The 20,422-nt window shown below is 39.1% G+C and overlaps 1 protein-coding gene across 1 annotated transcript in view; it reads right to left on the reverse strand.

The window, feature by feature from the left end:
- Positions 1-13,710: 13,710 nt before the first annotated feature.
- Positions 13,711-20,422, reverse strand: part of AP1S3 (adaptor related protein complex 1 subunit sigma 3) — a 52,666-nt gene continuing 45,954 nt past the window's right edge. The window contains exons 4-5 of the mRNA XM_065880182.1: positions 18,337-18,474; positions 13,711-13,746 (exon numbers count right to left, since the gene is read on the reverse strand). Of these exons, the coding sequence (XP_065736254.1) occupies positions 13,711-13,746; positions 18,337-18,474 (174 nt within the window). The remainder of the gene's footprint in view (positions 13,747-18,336; positions 18,475-20,422) is intronic.

Raw genomic sequence — 20,422 nt, forward strand, 5'->3', positions numbered from 1 at the left:
CTGGAAGAAATGAACAAATTCTTAGAAATGCACAAACTGCCAAGCCTGAATCAGGAAGAAATAGAAAATATGAACAGGCCAATCACAAGCACTGAAATTGAAAGTGTGATTAAAAATCTCCCAACAAAAAAAGCCCAGGACCAGATGACTTCACAGGTGAATTCTATAAAACATTTAGAGAAGAGCTAACACCTATACTTCTCAAACTCTTCCAAAATATAGCACAGGGAGGAACATTCCCAAACTCATTCTATGAGGCCACCATCACCCTGATACCAAAACCAGACAAGGATGTCACAAAGAAAGAAAACTACAGGCCAATATCACTGATGAACATAGATGCAAAAATCCTCAACAAAATACTAGCAAACAGAATCCAACAACACATTAAACAGATCACACACCATGATCAAGTGGGGTTTATTCCAGGAATGCAAGGTTTCTTCAATATATGCAAATCAATCAATGTGATACACCATATTAACAAACTGAAGGAGAAAAACCGTATGATCATCTCAATAGATGCAGAGAAAGCTTTCGGCAAAATTCAACATCCATTTATGATAAAAACCCTGCAAAACGTAGGCATAGAGGGAACTTTCCTCAACATAATAAAGGCCATATATGACAAACCCACAGCCAACATCGTCCTCAATGGTGAAAAACTGAAAGTATTTACACTAGAATCAGGAACAAGACAAGGTTGCCCACTCTCACCACTCTTATTAACCACCACTCTATTAACATAGTTTTGGAAGTTTTAGCCACAGCAATCAGAGAAGAAAAGGAATCCAAATTGGAAAAGAAGAAGTAAAGCTGTCACTGTTTGCAGATGACATGATACTATACATAGAGAATCCTAAAGATGCTACCAGAAAACTACTAGAGCTAATCAATGAATTTGGTAAAGTAGCAGGATACAAAATTAATGCACAGAAATCTCTGGCATTCCTATACACTAATGATGAAAAATCTGAAAGTGAAATCAAGAAAACACTCCCATTTACCACTGCAACAAAAAGAATAAAATATCTAAGAATAAACCTACCTAAGGAGACAAAAGACCTGTATGCAGAAAATTATAAGACACTGATGAAAGAAATTAAAGATGATACAAATAGATGGAGAGATATACCATGTTCTTGGATTGGAAGAATCAACATTGTGAAAATGACTCTACTACCCAAAGCAATCTACAGATTCAATGCAATCGATAGCAAACTACCACTGGCATTTTTCACAGAACTAGAACAAAAATTTTCACAATTTGTATGGAAACACAAAAGACCCCGAATAGCCAAAGCAATCTTGAGAACGAAAAATGGAGCTGGAGGAATCAGTCTCCCTGACTTCAGACTATACTACAAAGCTACAGTAATCAAGACAGTATGGTACTGGCACAAAAACAGAAAGATAGATCAATGGAACAGTATAGAAAGCCCAGAGATAAACCCATGCACATATGGTCACCTTATCTTTGATAAAGGAGGCAGGAATGTACAGTGGAGAAAAGAAAGCCTCTTCAATAATTGGTGCTGGGAAAACTGGACAGGTACATGTATAAGTATGAGATCACATCACTCCCTAACACCATACACAAAAATAAGCTCAAAATGGATTAAAGACCTATATGTAAGGCCAGAAACTATCAAACTCTTAGAGGAAAACATAGGCAGAACACTCTATGACATACATCACAGCAAGATCCTTTCTGACCCACCTCCTAGAGTAATGGAAATAAAAACAAAAATAAACAAATGGGACCTAATGAAACTTCAAAGATTTTGCACAGCAAAGGAAACCATAAACAAGACCAAAAGACAACCCTCAGAATGGGAGAAAATATTTGCAAATGAAGCAACTGACAAAGGATTAATCTCCAAAATTTATAAGCAGTTCATGCAGCTCAATAAAAAGAAAACAAACAACCCAATCCAAAAATGGGCAGAAGACCTGAATAGACATTTCTCCAAAGAAGATATACAGACTGCTAACAAACACATGCAAGAATGCTCAACATCATTAATCATTAGAGAAATGCAAATCAAAACTACAATGAGATATCATCTCACACTATTCAGAATGGCCATAATCAAAAAGTCTAGAAACAATAAATGCTGGAGAGGGTGTGGAGAAAAGGGAACCCTCTTACACTCTTGGTGGGAATGTAAATTGATACACCCACTGTGGAGAACAGTATGGAGTTTCATTTAAAAATTACAAATAGAACTACCATATGACCCCGCAATCCCATTATTGGGCATATACCGTGAGAAAACCATAATTCAAAAAGAGTCATGCACCAAAATGTTCATTGCAGCTCTATTTACAGTAGGCCGGAGATGGAAACAACCTAAGTGTCCATCATCGGATGAATTGATAAAGAAGATGTGGCACATATATACAATGGAATATTACTCAGCCATAAAAAGAAACGAAATTGATCTCTTTGTAATGAGGTGGATAGACCTAGAGTCTGTCATACAGAGTGAAGTAAGTCAGAAAGAGAAAGACGAATACCATATGCTAACACATAATATGGAATTTAAGAAAAAAAAATGTCATGAAGAACCTAGGGGTTAGATAGGAATAAAGACACAGACCTACTAAAGAATGGACTTGAGGATATGGGGAGGGGGAAGGGTATGCTGTGACAAAGTGAGAGAGAGGCATGGACATATATACACTACCAAACGTAAGGTAGATAGCTAGTGGGAAGCAGCCCCATAGCACAGGGGGTTCAGCTCGGTGCTTTGTGACCACCTAGAGGGGTGGGGTAGGGAGGGTGGGAGGGAGGGAGACGCAAGAGGGAAGAGACATGGGAACATATGTATATGTATAACTGATTCACTTTGTTATAAAGCAGAAACTAACACACCATTTTAAAGCAATTATACTCCAATAAAGATGTAAAAAAAAGGGGGGGGGCAGTGACCCAATTCCTGGAAATCCCCACCCCTTCCCCAAAATAGCTGGAATACTCCTCCCACACATTAGCCTATGAAATGACCCACCCCCATACCCTGGTGCCACTCTCCCCTTCTGAGATGGCCCACACTCTGCCTGTGGAGTGTGTTTCTCTCTAAATAAATCCACTTCTTACCTATCACTTTGTCTCTCACTGAATTCTTTTTCTTCAATATATAGTGTAATATTTTATTGAGGTATAATTGATATATAACTTTATATTGGTTTTGGGTACAACATATTGATTCAATATTTGTATGTATTGCACAATGATTATCACGATAACTCTAGTTAATATCTCTCTCACTGAATTCTTCCTGTGATGAGACATCAAGAACTTGAGCTTCATTAAGTCCTGTTACCAGGTGTGTGATCTCAGTTAGAGAACCATGGGCTCAAGACCCAATCTGAGTTGCACGGTTTCAGTGACACATGGGAATATGCTTAATTCTCCCAGCAGCCATGTGCACAAAACATGCTAAGTGCTGCCAACTGGGGATGCTCACTGGGCCTTGGTATCCAGGAGTTCTACTGCAGATCAGTCCTGAAGGTGTGTAGAGCCCATGTGACTGATCTCAGGTACTCAGACTTCAGCCCCAACCCAGAGTTAAAAAAAAAAAAATAGGTGTTTACCATCAATCACATTGTCAGGATAAACTGTCACACTGCAGTAGCATGGCCCCATCCCTCAGGCATAAAAAACACTCTCATCAGGCAGAACATTCCAAGGGCTCAGAGGTTATCTCCCTAGAGCCAGCCAGCTGGAGGCAGGTTTTTATTTAGAATGTGGGGTCTGAGCAACCCAGACCTGCTGAATTAACCCTTTCCTGTACTAGTTGTGATCTGAGAAAAAGATGGATCCCCTCAAATGCTTTTTTGGAATAAAAAAGGACAATGGGACCAATCCAATCCTCATGGATTCAGTGGAAACCCCATGACCAAGGTTTTAACCTTAACTTCCACCTGAAGTTCAAAAGTATTTATTTATGTAACAAACATTAAGTAGATATCTTGATAGCAATATGAAGTTCACAGCTTCTGCCCTGAAGACACTCGCAATCTTGAGGTAGAGGCACCACGTTGTCAACGTATTATCATGTATCTCTGAGCCACAATGTTCTCTGCTCCTGTAGCATCTGATGTCATCCATTAATGCTGGGGAAGAGGTAATGGGGGAAGTTTCACAGGAGCTGACACCTGAACTGAGGCCCAGGTGGTGGCAAGAATTGCCAGGTCAACAGTGAGCAGGGTACCCTCAAGGCAGGAAAGGAAAAGGTAGGATTTTCAAACCAAGGGTACAGCACCTGTATTAGAGACAGAGAGCTCAGTGTATTGGGGGTTTCTGGATTATCACATAAATAATGAGGACTTTTCTAAGTCCTCATTATTTATATGCTATCATACAAAAGAGGACTTTTCTAAGTCCTCTCTCTAAGGTCAACTTTGTAAGGCTAGTTTTTACTGGGTAGTTTATGGCAGTTTCCCAACATTTTTTACATCACAGCACTCACAAAAAATAATCCAACTTGGCTCTCAGGCCTCCTTGACAATTTTTGCTCATTCTAAATTCTTATGCTACTGTTTTTCATCTATTAACAGGAGCATGAGGTGAGAGAATCAATAAATGGAGAACCTTTACATTTACCAACACAAAATAACTTATTCTCTTTTATGCTGCCTGTCCTCCCTTACCTGCTCATCTGTTCTAAATTTTTAAAAGAAACTGCCTTTCTTGTCCCTTATAAGTAATATCTTAGCTAGGTCTAGTGTGAATTGTAATTTATTGGTGGTTCCCATTCCCATGGCAAATACCACCTTCTGCTATAGTAAGCGTCTTTGAAAGGTGTTTTTCCATTTCTGTTTACCAATGTGCCTTCATACCTTTGTTTTCACATCACTTGCATTTATACAGATCTCACATGGTATCTATAAAGCAATTCAACTCATTTTTGGAGCAGAGGGCAAAGGAAGGCTGAAGAGACAGAGAGGAATTAGCACATCACTACTTTCTACTCCATGAGTTAGAAAAGAAATAATCAGAAAGGGAAGTTGCATTCTAACAAAAAGCCAACCCCTGTAATAATCACGTAGAAGAGTCATACAGTGTCCATGTGACACAGTTAAAAACACAAAAGAGTGTACACCTTTGGGTAGAAGCGAACCATATATGTATATTTCTAGGAGGCTGTTCTTCTTTGTCCAACCACATCAACAAAACCCTCGGGTTCTCTCACCTTGCTGGTAAGAGCTGGTGATGGGTTTGCCACCCAGATGAATGGCTTCAGCCTAAAAGCTCAGTGTCACTCACATAAAAGATATTGAATTAAGGCTGACCTGGAAATGTGATAGTTTAACTTCTGGTCCCAACTCACTTGTGTTCTTTTCTTGTTTCTTCTTTCTCAAGAAAATAAATATATCTTTATGGTACCACCACTAAGTGCTCAGTTTTAAACTTGGTCATTTTACTATCACAGGAACAACTGCAGCCAATTAGGTGCCATATTGAATTTAGTTTTTTGTCATCCAGTTTCATTTAGCAAACATTTATTGATATTTTACTGAGTGTCAGGCACTGATACGATTTCTGGGGACCCAGCTGCAGACAGAAGTTTTGGGAGCCTGTCGTGCTTAAGAAATACAAGATTTTTATGCTATTTATTATTTATTTAATTGTCTGTTTGTTTATTTAGGCTGCTCTGGGTCTTAGTTGAGGCATGTGGGATCTTCGTTGTGGCATGTGGGCTCTTAGTTGCAGCAAGCACATGGGATCTAGTTCCCTGTTGGACCACCAGGGAAGTCCCTAATTTCTGAACTCAAGACAATACAAGAGATAGTATATCTTGATCAAAAATAAACTATACTGGTGATCCTCTAGAAATGAGCAGACTGCTTGCTGGTCTAATGAATTTCTTATTTTTTTAATGAATTTCTTAAGGTACTTCAAAAACATTCCAATCTGGGAGCGTTAAGGAAAATATACCTTTTTAATTTTTTTTTTTTTTTTAGCCACACCATGCGGGTTGTGGGATCTTAGTTCCCCGACCAGGGTTTGAACCCAGGCCCACGGCAGTGAAAGCCCCGAGTCCTAACCACTGGACCACCAGGGAATCGCCAAAAAACATACCTTTTTGAAGGGGGGGGGGGTGTTTCAGATTCTGGTTTGATATCTATAGGTTTCCTCCATTATCCGAAATCAGGGTGTCCTATGAAACATTTCGTAAGCCAAAATGGTATAAAAGCAGATAAAGTACAGAGGCTTATAGACACAGTTCAAAGCTATGGAGGCTTGAGGCTGAGATGCTGACTGTAGCTCCTGGGGAAGGAGCTTGGTAGCGCCAGTCTCCTGTTCAAGGTGCCCGCTGCCTTTTTAATGGCTCCCCGCAAAACACAAACTGAACACTATTTCATTTTCTGCTTTTTTGTAAAATCAAAAATCCTCTTCAGATTTCTTTTGGTTATAGAAAACAGGTACTAATACAGGTCTTTTGTAAAAGCCAAGGGGCGTAAAGCGAACTTCCGAAAAGTAAGGAATAACTATAAGAGAAATTGTGTCAGTGAATATAAGACTTTAACAGGCCCTTTAGGAGATTCAGAAAAGCAATCTTTCTCTGACTCTCTGTCTCTCACTCACACACATACACACATAAACACATACACACACATACACACACACACACACACACACACACACACACCTGGCTCTCAAGGATTGTTCATGTCAGCAAGAGATAGGGCATGTATATAAATATTTATAATACTAAAAATAATAAGTACCCTGGGAGGTACTAATGTAAAACAAAGGGGTTTTAGAGGGGGAAGGAAGGCTGGAATAAGAGAGGAGTCATGAAAGTGACACTTGAGCTGGGTATTAAAGAATCTGGACATAGGGAGGGGTAAAAGGACGAAGTTAGAACAAGCAACAGCCAAGAAGAAGAGGAATACATCGACCTGTGAAAGGACGGGATATGTGACTTAGAATTCAGGTGATGGAAGGTCTCAAAAGCCAGACTGAGAAGCTGCATCAGCAACCACAGAAGCAAGGTAAAAATTTAGTACAGGGTGACAAGTGTGCAAATCTGAGAGGTGGGCAGGTATAGTGGTGGAGACTGTAGAAGTCAGCAGTGCACACCCTCCAGCTTCAGTTGATCATTCCATGCAAATGTGCAGGCCCTAAGTGGCCAGTTCTTACAATTTTTCAAGAGAAGGGGAAAAAAATCTAAGTTTTATATAAAATCACAAAATTGATTCCATTTTTCATACAGTGAGGGCCAAACAAAATTTGTATGCAGGGTCAGGGTAGCTTGTGGTACCCAATTTGTACCTCTACAAAACTGACTTCTTGTGTGGATAGTAACATTATCTTTCTACTTCTCAGCAGCCTCAATTCTTTTTTTTTTAATAAATTTATTTAGTTTTTTTTTTTAATTTTAATTTTTGGCTGTGTTGGGTCTTCGTTGCTGTGAATGGGCTTTCTCTAGTTGCAGCGAGTGGGGTCTACTCTTCATTGCAGTGCACAAGCTTCTCATTGCGGTGGCTTCTCTTGCTGTGGAGCACGAGCTTTAGGCATGCGGGCTTCAGTAGTTGTGGCATGTGGGCTCAGTAGTTGTGGCTCATGGGCCCTAGAGCACAGGCTCATTAATTGTGGCGCACGAGCTTTGTTGCTCTGCGGCATGTGGGATCTTCCCAGACCAGGACTTGAACCCGTGTCCCCTGCATTGGCAGGTGGATTCTTAACTGCTGTGCCACCAGGGAAGTCCCTCAGCAGCCTCAATTTTCTCAATCAGATTTATTATCTGATTACCTCTTCTACATAATTAGTGTGTATTAACTCTAAAGGGTGCTATGTTTTTCCATTCTCTGAAGAAAACCTTGATTAAACATATCCTGATCCCACTGATGTTAGCCCATGATTGTTTCATGTGTCAGGGTAGGTTCACTGCTGTAACCAACAAATCCAGGAGTTCAGGGACTTAACATCATAGAAGCTTACTTCTGTCACACATGTTTACTTCTGTCCAGTGTGACTATTCCTGCTTGGTTGGCTTTCCTGACAGCCGTTTTTAGGTTCCTTCCATCTCATGGCTCTCTGCCTTCTCTGGATCCTAGAGTATTTTCCTTTGGCTATAAACCGGGAAAGACAGAATGGAGGGTCACACGTGGGAGTGTTTTAAGAGTCAGACCTGCAGTTGGGCATATGTTACTTGGACCCACATGCCACTGGTTCTGATTCCATTATGGATAAACCAAACTTCAAGAAGGGTGGGAAGTTAAGTCTAGCTGTAAATCCAGGAGGAAACAGGAAATGGCCTGGTAAGCAAACATCTGGTCTCTATCATATTTTCCAAGCAGTGCTTTGGTTTCATCCAGCACTGGCTCCTTGATTCAGAACTACATGTGAAGGTCTTACTTCATAGTTAGGTATAAACAAGGTTGAAATGACAAGCTTTAGCTGAATGCAAGAAATGTCACATAATTCAATGACTTTTCTAGATCATTAGTCCCTTTTATTCACATTAGCCAAAAAACATATTGCCCTTCTGTTCTCTCCTTTCACCTAAAACACGTAAGATATTCTACCTCCAAAAATCAACAATGCAACCTTGGTGATTCACTCTTTATCTGTATTCCAAGCGCAGCTCTTCTTTCTACTCCTATAATAGCACCCTTCATCTAAAGTGCACTCAATAGACTTCACTTGTATCATTTAAAAGGGTGAAAAACATGCTTGAATGTCATTAGGCTTTTATTTCATACCAGGAAACAAGCTCATCAAATACTTTCATGAGGTAACACCTTTGATCAAGGCAAGATTTAATTAAGCAAATGATTAGCACTGGGACCTGATTAAAACATAAATGTCAATGTAATGATTATTCTTTCCTCTTCTGTATAATGAGTGGTTCAGACTAGCTCACTTCCATGATCCCATCTGATTCTGACATTCCATCCATTCCAAAGAGCAAGTTCATGAACCTTGTCAGTGGTACATTCAGGACAAGCGTGAAGGCTCCCAATCCCTAGTCCATTTTGATGCTCTAAACATCATCATGACACTTAGTCTTATGCCTCAGAACATCCCTACCAGAGAGAAAACCCACTTGCTTGCTCTGAGACTGATGGATGAAAATCATATACAGAAGTTTAAAAAATGATAAGCAATTATTTCTCATCGATTCAAAAGTTCACAAGAGTTGAACTTATATTTGAATAGCATTTGGATGGCTGCCTCAGAAAAATTCCTAAATTCAGTAATTATGCCCATACGATTCTGAATACAGAAAGCACAGAGAACTGATAGGACGCAAATAAAATATACACACATGTAACACTTCCAGATGAGTTAGTCTGATTTTTACTTTATGATTTATCATTCTTGAGCTTCTTTGTGTGTAGGTAAAAAATTTAAATTTTCTTCCAACTTAATTTGCTCTCTGCTCTTACATTTCTAACGAAGTGTTCAACTAATAGCGGAAGTACGTACACACCATTTTCTTTACAACTATTACTATCATAAGATTAGACATTTTAAGTAGAACATAATTGATTTTGTCCATTTTCCTTATTATGTGCCTTGGTTTATTCACTCATCCATCCATCGTTTCAGTTTTAGCTTTTAATATAATTAGCCAAACTCTGACCCAATAAAAAAGCATTAAAATTTGGCTTCAAGAAATAAAAAGGCTTATTTCTAAAAACAGGAAAATATAATCAATCCTTTAAATACAGATTCTCCAAAATTATTTAATCCTACATAAATGAAAGTAATGTTTATAATTTAAGACATTTTTAGAAGTTTATTAAAGGTAAATTAATATTTCCAACACTGACTGCATTCATTTTCAAAATTATATTTTTATAATTTTAAGATTTATTTTTGTATCATTCTTAAAAACAAATTATTTTTTAAACAATTTTCGACCATAAACCCCTTACAAGTCCGTTAGTTTTTTTTCTTCACATTTATATAGTCTCAAATTTTAGATATTTTTCCACTGTAGAGGAAAAATTTTAATAAAACTGGAGCCTTCACAAATTCAATAGATTTCTCTCCCTCCAAAAAACAGTATAAAAGAGAGTTTGAAACCACTATTAAAGCAGTATGAGGATTATCTCACATTTGGAACCAAGTGTTCCCATAATTTTTCCTCTTCTTCAGTCTAAATGTCTTATTTACTTCAAAATATTATCAAGTAAACTATGCTGGCGTCTTTCTACTAAACAACCACTTTACACAAGATTAACATTTTAAACATGCACAAGTGTAAAATAAGAAGCAAAGTTCTCTTATAAATTATAGCAATATCAGGTGTAGCTCAGTTATAAGATCACGCTAACAACAGCAAAAGCCCACATTAACTCACACAATTGCATAAATGCTCTCTTTACCACCCTCCATGGAAACACTCACTATTTCCCAAAGGAATGAGTAAAAATTATCACTTTGGAATAATACTATTAGTTAAACAAAGGACATGTCAACCACATGAAAACAACTCTATCTAATCTGGAAGACGGTTAAGTCTACCCTTGTTAGGAACTATGCTGTTAAGCCCTGAAGGGAAATGCTTAGAACATTCAATAAGGATTAAAAAAAAAAAATTTAATGACCCTCCCTTCACAAATTATTGAAAGAGTCATTGGCTTGCTTACTCACATTCCAGAGCATCTACTGAACTTAATTTAAAATTGCAGGGACCATGTGAAAAAAACATATTAACACTCACCAATAAAGTTTATTGATTAAAACTTAGAAAAGTAAAGTTAAAGACAGTTCCGAGTGATATTTCATGGGTATTATAATACAAATCCTAAAGAAGAATTACTAGCTGTAGAAGAACAACATCTGTTGCATGTTTGATGAAAATGCTTTATACTATTTCAGAAGACTTGATATGGGAAAAAGTTTGAATTAACAATTGACTTGGGCTTCGCTGGTAGTGCAGTGGTTAAGAATCCTCCCGCCAGTGCAGGAGACACAGGTTCGAGCCCTGGTCCGGGAAGATCCCACATGCCGCGGAGCAACTAAGCCTGTGTGCCACAATTAATGAGCCTGCACTCTAGAGCCCGCAAACCACGATTACTGAGCCTGCATGCCACAGCTACTTAAGCCCACACGCCTAGAGCCTGTGCTCAGCAACAAGAGAAGCCACCGCAATGAGAAGCCCACGCACCGCAACAAAGAGTGGCCCCCACTCTCCACAACTAGAGAAAGCCTGAGCGCAGTAACGAAGATCCAATGCAGCCAAAAATAAATAAAATAAATAAAAATTTTTAAAAATTCACTTGAGTTATCATAAGAAATGTCAACTTTACACTTGTTAATGAAAGAAAAGGAGTTAGTAGATTTAAAGGGTGGTTGAGTCATTAACTACATGTAAAGAGATCAGATTATCAAAATGTGGGTGAATGGTGAGAAAAAAGCCAGTAGGAGCAAAACAATAAATTCTCTTCTCTCATTTGCTGTCAAGTTCCACCTTGATAGGTAATTGCCTAGAAAATGAACAGTTTATATTAGAAGGACTTCACCAAGAATTATGGGTAGCAATTTCAAGCATAAAATCTGATTTAAAAAAAATTATATTCATAAAAGCATGCTCAAGTTCCTCAATAAAAAACTAAAAAAATGAAGAGGTTATATTAGAAGGACGTCAACAAGAATTATGGATAGCAATTTCAAGAATAAAATCTGATTAAAAAAATTATATTCATAAAAACACACTGAAGTTCCTCAATAAAAAACTTTAAAAAATTTTATTCAGAAGTTTTTATACAAGTTTAATATTTATTATCTTTCCTTTCCCTTGGTGGTTTTATTACAATTATATGATATAAAGAAAACATAATGACAATTATATGATATAAAGAAAACATAATGATTATTTTCACCAAAGTCCATGTAAGCTGTCCCCCAAATCCCTCAAATTTACCCCAGAGTGCCATATCATTATGTTCACACCCTATGTGTGCTGCCGACATAAAGTCTGAGGATCCCCCGCTATAACTAGACAGTGTCTAATATGGAATTCCCCAGAATATGTGGAGTACATTTGAATGAGATTCAATCAATACCTTCATCCAAAAATGGTGGAGAGCTTCAAAAGAACCAGAAAAACTTACATCAATTTACATAAAGTTTATCTTTATACAATGTTTTTTAAAATAAAGAGTTCTGCCATATTAAAAAAAAGAAAGCTAAAGCACAAAGTCAAAGATCTAAAGTAAACAAAGTGATAAAAATGACAAACTTCAATCTGATGCCCTAATTGTAAATATATGATTATTTTGAGGAAATATTAGATATTAAAAGCCCAATAATTACTTCATATACTAACCTGAAGTTTTTCCTTTTAATAATGGTTATATTTTGGAGTTGGTCAATTTTTCCTCATGTTCTTCCACTCTTATCTTGCCATCTTTCCCTAAATATGTCCGGCACGATGAATCAAAGAGGACATTTTCCCCTCATGTTGGATTCTCCAACAGCAAGCACACTCTTCTCTTAGGAAGAATACTAGAAGGTCCCTAACCACTGCAACATGATGACATTTGACCTCAAAACTAACATTGAAAATGCACAGGTAAGACATCAAAAGCAGGGCACCAGACAGAACAGTACAAGCTATTTCCCTAGAATGTCTGATCACTTCTACCACCTGGTTATATAGAATTTTCCAGGAAGCATGAATGCGACATAGTCACAATAATAAGTCAGCAGCAAATATTTTCTTTGGGAGATGAGGAAAGAAAAAGGAGGCAAGGCACCTACTATATAGGTTGCAATAATATTAAATGCTCCAAGTAAGCCTAATAGACAATGTCTTCAAATATATTAGATATACATGAAAACATACTGGAAACAAAAATCTCTCAAGCAAGTAAGGGTGCTTGTAACATAGAAGATTATTAAAATAGTAGTATTAATAAGTAGTATTGCTACTGTTATTCATCTTTATTATACTATTTTTATAGTAAGGGAAGTTATAGACACTTTTTCAGATGTCTCAAAACCTTAATAAATACATAGAGTTTGTACAAAACACAACCTTATTGGAATGCCCCTTATATTCAATTAAAAGGTAAAATTAAAACCTCAGCCTAAGATAGCAGCTTCCAAGGCATCAAAACCACTTAAGGCCTATACTATCTTTGGTTGTTGTCCTTAATTCCAGCCCTGAAAAATTAATGAATTCAGGACATTAAAATCAGATACACTGTATCTGGACTGAAATTACAGTATTAAGTGTATTTAAAATGTCTAACATCATGTAAGAACTCTGAACTATTAACATAATTTTGAATCATTATACAATTAAAAAAGCTAAACATTTAGAAAAAGTATTATTGATATAAGATATACTTTACATTCAAAATCATGGATTATGATAATATAGTTTACACCCTGTCAGTAGAGGACCAAATGCAACAAAACACATTGCAATAAATTTATTTAAATTAGCTCAAAAATATGACATGGAGTTAAAACACTGCAAACAAACATTCAGCCTATTGAGCAATGAGGCAGTTGTTTTAACATCCAAGTAGTCATATACAGTATAATACAGACATGAATAATGATAAATATATTATGTTAAACAACTTTAATTTTTGCTAATTAACAGAAAAATCCCTTTTAAGTTATTTTTGGCATGGTGCCAGAGGCTCTGTCAAATAACTGGATGCAAGGCACTGCTTATTTACAGGTTCACAACATGTAGCACTTGGAGTCTTCAAGTAGATGCATGGTTAAAACGTAGGCTTGTTCATGTATTCTTCCATTGTCTGAAAGAGAACCATATATAAGAGCAATTTTCCCTTAAACCACATCCTTTAGCAGACTGTGAAAATTCTTCATTCTCTTACTCATTTATTTTGCCATTAGAAGAAAGAAGTTTTTGTTTTTGTTTTTGTTTTGGCTGCACCACACAGCTTGTGGGATCTTAGTTCTCTGACCAGGGATTGAACCCAGGCCCACAGCAGTAAAAGTCCAGAGTCCTAACCAATGGACCACCAGGGAATTCCCGAAAAGAAGTTTTTGAAGTGTACATGGTCATAAGTCTTTGCATTCTAATCAAGAAAGGTGGTTCAAAGTTTGAGTATAATTTGTATACACATCCATATGGCTGGAATTAAATAACTTTCAACAGAGAAATGGCTAAACTTGACCATAAAAGGAATGTCTGATAAGAGAAACGCTAAAGCAACAGCTGCGAAGCTATCACTGTTGACTTCAGAAAAATGTGCCTGCTAAAATAACCATGAGGACTACCTCCAGACACAGGTATTAGAGAAATTTGAATTGTATTTGTATAACGTATGTATCGTTACATACATACATAACATATGTATGTATTACAGATACAGAACATCTTATTGCCAAGACATAAGGGATAAACAGACCATAATTCTTAATAATTTCTTTCATGTAGTTTGAAAAGGCTTTCCTCCAAAGTACATAAATTATGTTTCTTCATCCTCCTCATAACTTACCAAGTTTGCTAACATGCCACAAGGCCTTAATTTTTTCCCAATACTTTAAAAAAATGTTTAAATGGATTCACAACCACAGGCAGAGTTCAAAGTTACAGTCATGTTGCAAGCCCTTTATTATGCATGATGGATGGACTTCCTCTTCTACCCTCTCCTGCTATAAACATATGTTTGTGTAACAAGGCCCCTGGGTTGAATCCATCAGGGAGCTCAAGGGGCCAGCCTTTGGTAACACCCCTACCCCTTACATGGAAGTCGCAGCGCAACCAGCAATGCTTAACCTGTTCTTAAGCTTGAACCCCAGGAGATATTCACGCGCACCTGCCAGGGAAGACATCGACCAGCGTTGCCAAAAGAGACCGAGACCATGGCTAAGCAAGGCTGCTCAGAAGATACTAGGGTTAGAAATCAGGTTTTCTGACTCTGTTCACCAGCTCTACTTAGAACTCCAGTCTTCCTCTGCTGAAAATACTTGTGGTCCATTATCCACACTTTCTTATAAAGCTCTTACACCTCCTGGATGAGCACTGGCCAAGAGAAGCCCACACCTTAAGACCTCTGCCCTGTCTCTCCTCTTACAGATACTGCCCATGTCTGTCAAATTGGCAGGGGTATCACATTGGCCAGGGGCCCATGACTATTTCTTGGTACCTAGACTTTAGCCCATTTAAAAGAGTATACAAAATTACAAATATAAAATTGAGTATAAATTTACTTAGAATGAGAAAAAAATGAGAGATTACAAATTTTTTTTTTTTAATTACAAATATCGGGGCTTCCCTGGTGGCGCAGTAGTTGAGAGTCCGCCTGCCGATGCAAGGGACACGGGTTCGTGCCCCGGTCCGGGAAGATCCCACGTGCCGCGGAGCGGCTGGGCCCGTGAGCCATGGCCGCTGAGCCTGCGCATCCGGAGCCTGTGCTCCGCAACAGGAGAGGCCACAACAGTGAGAGGCCCATGTACCACCAAAAAAAAAAAAAAAAAAACCATAATGCAATAGCTGTTTAACATGGTTTGTGTTTTTAAGGGTGACAGTATTGGGGTGCACCTAGCTGGTTCTCAGGAATCCGCACATACACATATGAGGTGTCCCATTGCTTGATCTAATGAGGTACCATTTGACCCTCCCTTCTTAACTTGCTTTCTTATTCTGTGGTCGGAACATCTTCTGTTTTTCGCCCCCACTGGTGATCCCAAGAATTGCAACCTCTGTATTTAAGGATCACTACCTTATTTCAGAGTTTCTTTTTCCTTCTAATCATTTCTGCACCATTGTCCACAGTTACCTTCAATATAAGGTACCTCTTAAAGTCATCCCCAACCAATTAAACTGTTCCTTTCTTTCCATATTATCAACATCTAGCCCCGGTACACTCAGAATAAGCTCTGAGCATTTAGGGCTTTAAGACTACGTATCTTCTTACTAAAAATGTAGAGACAGTTTTTTTTTTTATTCTAAAAAACTTTTATTGGGTAGAGGTCAGGGAAGAGTTCAGGGCCTACTCTGAGATTTTCAGTTGTGCTAAAAGTAAAAGCAATATTACAAAGGCCTCCCTTAAACTTAAGCAACTAAGTTTGTATTCAATACAAATACGTGCTCAGGTCCAAAGGACAGGGAAAAAAGAAAGCAATAATTGTTTCTCTTTATGCAATTATATTACTTGTGCCTATTCATATGCTCAACTGTTCTGACCAGATACACAAAGCAAACCATATATACAAAGCCAATTTTTCAACCAGCTCCCCAGATGTTCATTGACTTAGCTGAAGTACCAGATCCCAAGAGAACACTGGTAACGCTGTTTCTATTTGGCAGGTGTTGTGAATTCAGTGAACGATTTAGAGGGCAGTCATGATACTGCTCGCTCACTATGGGGACACGGCAGCTAAATGGAGGGTCCCCTGAGACCCACCTATCAAGACCTTCCACTCAATCACCAGGGACACCAGGGAATGACCAATTAATGTTTAATTGTGAAAGGCTTCTCTCTTGAAATAGCAGGCAATACCTGCTTCCCAGATTTAAATGGAACTAGAAGCACCAGATAACCCGCAAGCCCTTTAAAATTCTACTTCCTACAGAGGGGAAATTCAAAATAACCCAGGTGTATCTTGGCCCTAATTCAAGGAGCTTTAATTACTGAAGTGCCCAAGACCCTGTTCTATGTCTGTTTCTCCTATAATGTGATTCCACAGTAAGGACCCTGAGGACAGAATTATAAATAACCCGCTGGCATATTTTAAGAAAGTTAATGTAGAATTTCCAAACCACTGATTTCTCAAGTACCTTGTAAAATTCCCTTCCTGTGTCATTTGGAGACAGCCAAGTGAACATCAGAAAGTTTAAATGCATTTTTTTGAGGTGATAAAGCACCTAGAAATAAATGCATCAGCTTCCTAACAGGCAAGCACAGAGGCTCAGGGGTACCCTGTATCTTTCTCGGTATCCATTCACCTGAGGACTGGTTCCCTAGATGGGCAGGAGCTAGTAATCAGCTCAAAGATGTGCCCAAACTGTTGCTTGGAAGTCATGTCTAATGTTTTAGTAACTGAAGCAGGCTCTTTTTTCCAAACAGCAGCAAGAATGGCTTTAATGCCAATTTTTAAAAGACACTTGAGAATGCTCTGGAATCTTCTGACCAGCTATCATGAAAATAGAAAGATAGATTCAATGATGCTGTGAGAAGAAGAAGCTAGAGGTGGCAGAGCTGGGGTAGAAACCAGGTCCGCAAAGGCATGCTTGAGCAGGGGCTGGTCAGATCATCTCATTTGGGAGGGCAAAGTTCAGTGGGGTGAAGCGCCCTTTCTCACAGTGCTCACGGGAGGACTGAAGGGGTTAATGTAGGTACGTTCCGATATTAGGGACAATGCAAATCTGTACTGTATCTACAAGAAAAGCCCCAGTGTACTTTATATAAGTATCACAGAGTCAGGAACATGACCAAATGGCTGCTGCAGGGCCCATTTATCCCTTGACAAGCAAACCACAGAATTCCCAATTTATTTATGCAAATAAGAGCACACATACAGCCTCCCAGGAAGGTAGGAAACTAATTAATATGATGATCGCCATCTTCAATAATAAAGCTCTAGTATCCCTGGCAAGTAAAATAATGATGTATTGCTATTCTCCTTTCCCAGGGCAGCACAGATATTTTAATGAAAGGCTTTTTATACCTCCCATAAAATTATTCTTGAAAAGAATAGCACCAAGTACGTAATCCCTTTTCGATAGTGTGGTATCGTCACTGAAAAGCTCAGACATGAAGAGCAAAGACTCTGGAGCCCAATTACCTGGGTTCAAATCTCTATTCCATGCTTACCAGCTGTGTGACGTTGAGCAGTCATTAAACCTCTCTGTGTCTTAGTTTACTCATCTTTAAAATGAGGGTAACAATATACCTACCTCTTAGAGTTGCTGTGATAATTAAATAAGTTAATACACGCAACTTACTTAGAAACTGCACCCTGGGACTTCCCCAGTGGTCCAGTGGTAAAGAATCCTTCCAATGCAGGGGACTCGGGTTTGATCCCTGGTCGAGGAACAAAGATCCCACATGCCACAGGGCAACTAAGCCTGTGCGCCACAACTACTGAGCCTGCGCGTCTCAACTAGAGCCCGCGTGCTGCAAACTACAGAGCCCATGCGCTCTGGAGCACACGTGCCACAACGAAAGATCCCGCATGCTGCAACTAAGATCCAAGGCAGCCGAAAATTTTAAAAATAAAATAAAAATTAAAAAATAAAGAATTTACCTTAAAAATAAAAACTGTACCCAGCACAGAGTAAAAGCCCAGTAAGTGTCAATCTATCACCACTACCACCATCGCCATCACAGCACCACCATCATCTTTTCCCAGGGCATGAGAAACTGTGTACTGACCTCCTGTAACATATCAGAATCCTCAATGGCTTTAACAGCAGATTTCTTGGATGTTTCCTGAATTTCTCCACCGATTATAAACTCATCCAGGATAAAATAAGCCTTTTCAAAATTAAAGATAATATCTAGCTCGCAGACCTGGTAAGACAAAAATGAATATTTTGATAAACTTGCAGTAGTATTAGGGGAAACATGGGCCAGTGATTCAAGCTTTTCAACAGTGACACCCATGTGGCACACCAAAGATAAAAATATCAGATGGTATTTTAAAGCCAGAAAAGTAGAACTATGGAAATCCAGGCCCTGAATAAAAGTAAAACCACATTCTAGTAAAGCTGAGCATGTCCTTAGATAATATTGTTTAATGTCACAACAGGAAATTTGAGACTCAGTCCAGGAGTGAAGCTGCCCAGCACACCTCTCCATCCGCACAGGTAAAAGCTGAGCCACCACTGCCTTTCAGGCACGAGGGCAGTGCTTCGTTGCTCCGGCCCTCTGGTCTGTAAATTTGGCTCCTAGCTTTAGAACTCTCAGAAGCTCATTCTTCAGAGGCAAATTAGCTCAATTGTGTGAATTTTTCTCAAAATTATGTCCCAGGCCGGTGCTTCTCAAACTACAGAGTATATCCCAATCACCCAGAAAGCTCATTGAAACACACACTACTGGGCCCTACCCTGGAGTTTCCGATTCAGTAGGTGTGGGTAACGCCCGACAGTTTGAACTTCTCATGGGTTCCCGGGTGATGCTAATGGTGCTGGTGTGGGGACTACACGTCGAGAACCGCTACCACTGTCACAGACCAAAGCTGAGTCTGATAGACTTGGTTAAATGTAGCAAGTAGCAAGGCCACTCCCCATAATGCAAATAAGGCTCAGTTCCAATGTTTCAACCAGACAGCCACTCAGGCACCATCCCGGCTGTTTCCCTTCTCACATATTCCTCAACTCTCGCTTTCCATACCTTACAGAAGGTCTGCTCACTGAAAGTTTTCAGTCCTCTCCCACCTTTAGGGCTCAGAAGCATCTGATACACTTCACCCAACCCTTGCTTGAAAATCTGCTCTTGCTTACGCCCTGATGTTGGCAATACCACTCAGTGCCCGTTTTCCTCCTCCATCTCTGATGGTCCTTCTCAGGTTCCTTGGATGATTTATCTCGCCCCCGAAACTTGCATTCATTTAAGAAGTATTTACAAAATGCGTGGGACACATCAATTGGCAAAACAAATATCTCTGCAGCAGGTTGCTTACATTCTAGGGACCCACCTTCTTCCTAAAGACTGGTGCTTCCCAAGAGAGCCTCTTCTCTTTGCAACACATACATTCTCCTAGATAATCTCATTGACGCTCTACAGCTGGGTCTTCCATGCAGGTGGCTTAACGAAGTGAGATCTTTATCGAGGCCTGATCTCTCTCTGCAGCACTAATCCAATATTTTCATCCACTAACCAGAAATTTCTGCCTGGATATTCCTCAATCTACATCCCCGTATTCCAAACTGAATCAAGCATATTCTTTTCCCTTTAGTCCCTGTTTTGCTTATTAGCTGCAAGCTCTATCTCGTGGCTCAATCTAATTCATTCTACAGTTCAGCTTAAGTTCCCCTCCCTCTCGTTCCTCTCTCCCCCTTGATCTCATGCCTCTCAAATTTGATCACCAATTTCTATGGATTCCATCTTGTAAATAAACCCCTAACCTCTTGTCCATTTTCGCCGCTACTCAGGCCTGCAACGTATCTCGCTTGGGGTGCTGCAGTGACTTTCTAGGTGGTGTCTACCCACATGAGGTCAAGGACCACTAGCACTTTGCTAAAATGCTGATCTGGGTCCTTTCCTGGGTGAGGTCTTCTGTTCAGGACAGTTTTGATTCCTCAGCATGGCTTATAGGAATCTTTACAGCCCAGCTCTCTGGCTTCCTGTGCTGGTACCCACACCATGCTAAAGCTACACATTCCACAAACTCACCCCGTTCTTTCATGCCTTTACCCTTTGCACATTCCAGAAATTCCTGGAATGTTCCAAATGTCTTTTCCTTTATTCTGCTGGCAAAATCAAACCCATTTTTCAAGGCCAAACTCAAAAGGTATGC

This window comes from Phocoena phocoena, chromosome 7 (assembly GCF_963924675.1).
Source record: "Phocoena phocoena chromosome 7, mPhoPho1.1, whole genome shotgun sequence".
NCBI lineage: Eukaryota > Metazoa > Chordata > Mammalia > Artiodactyla > Phocoenidae > Phocoena > Phocoena phocoena.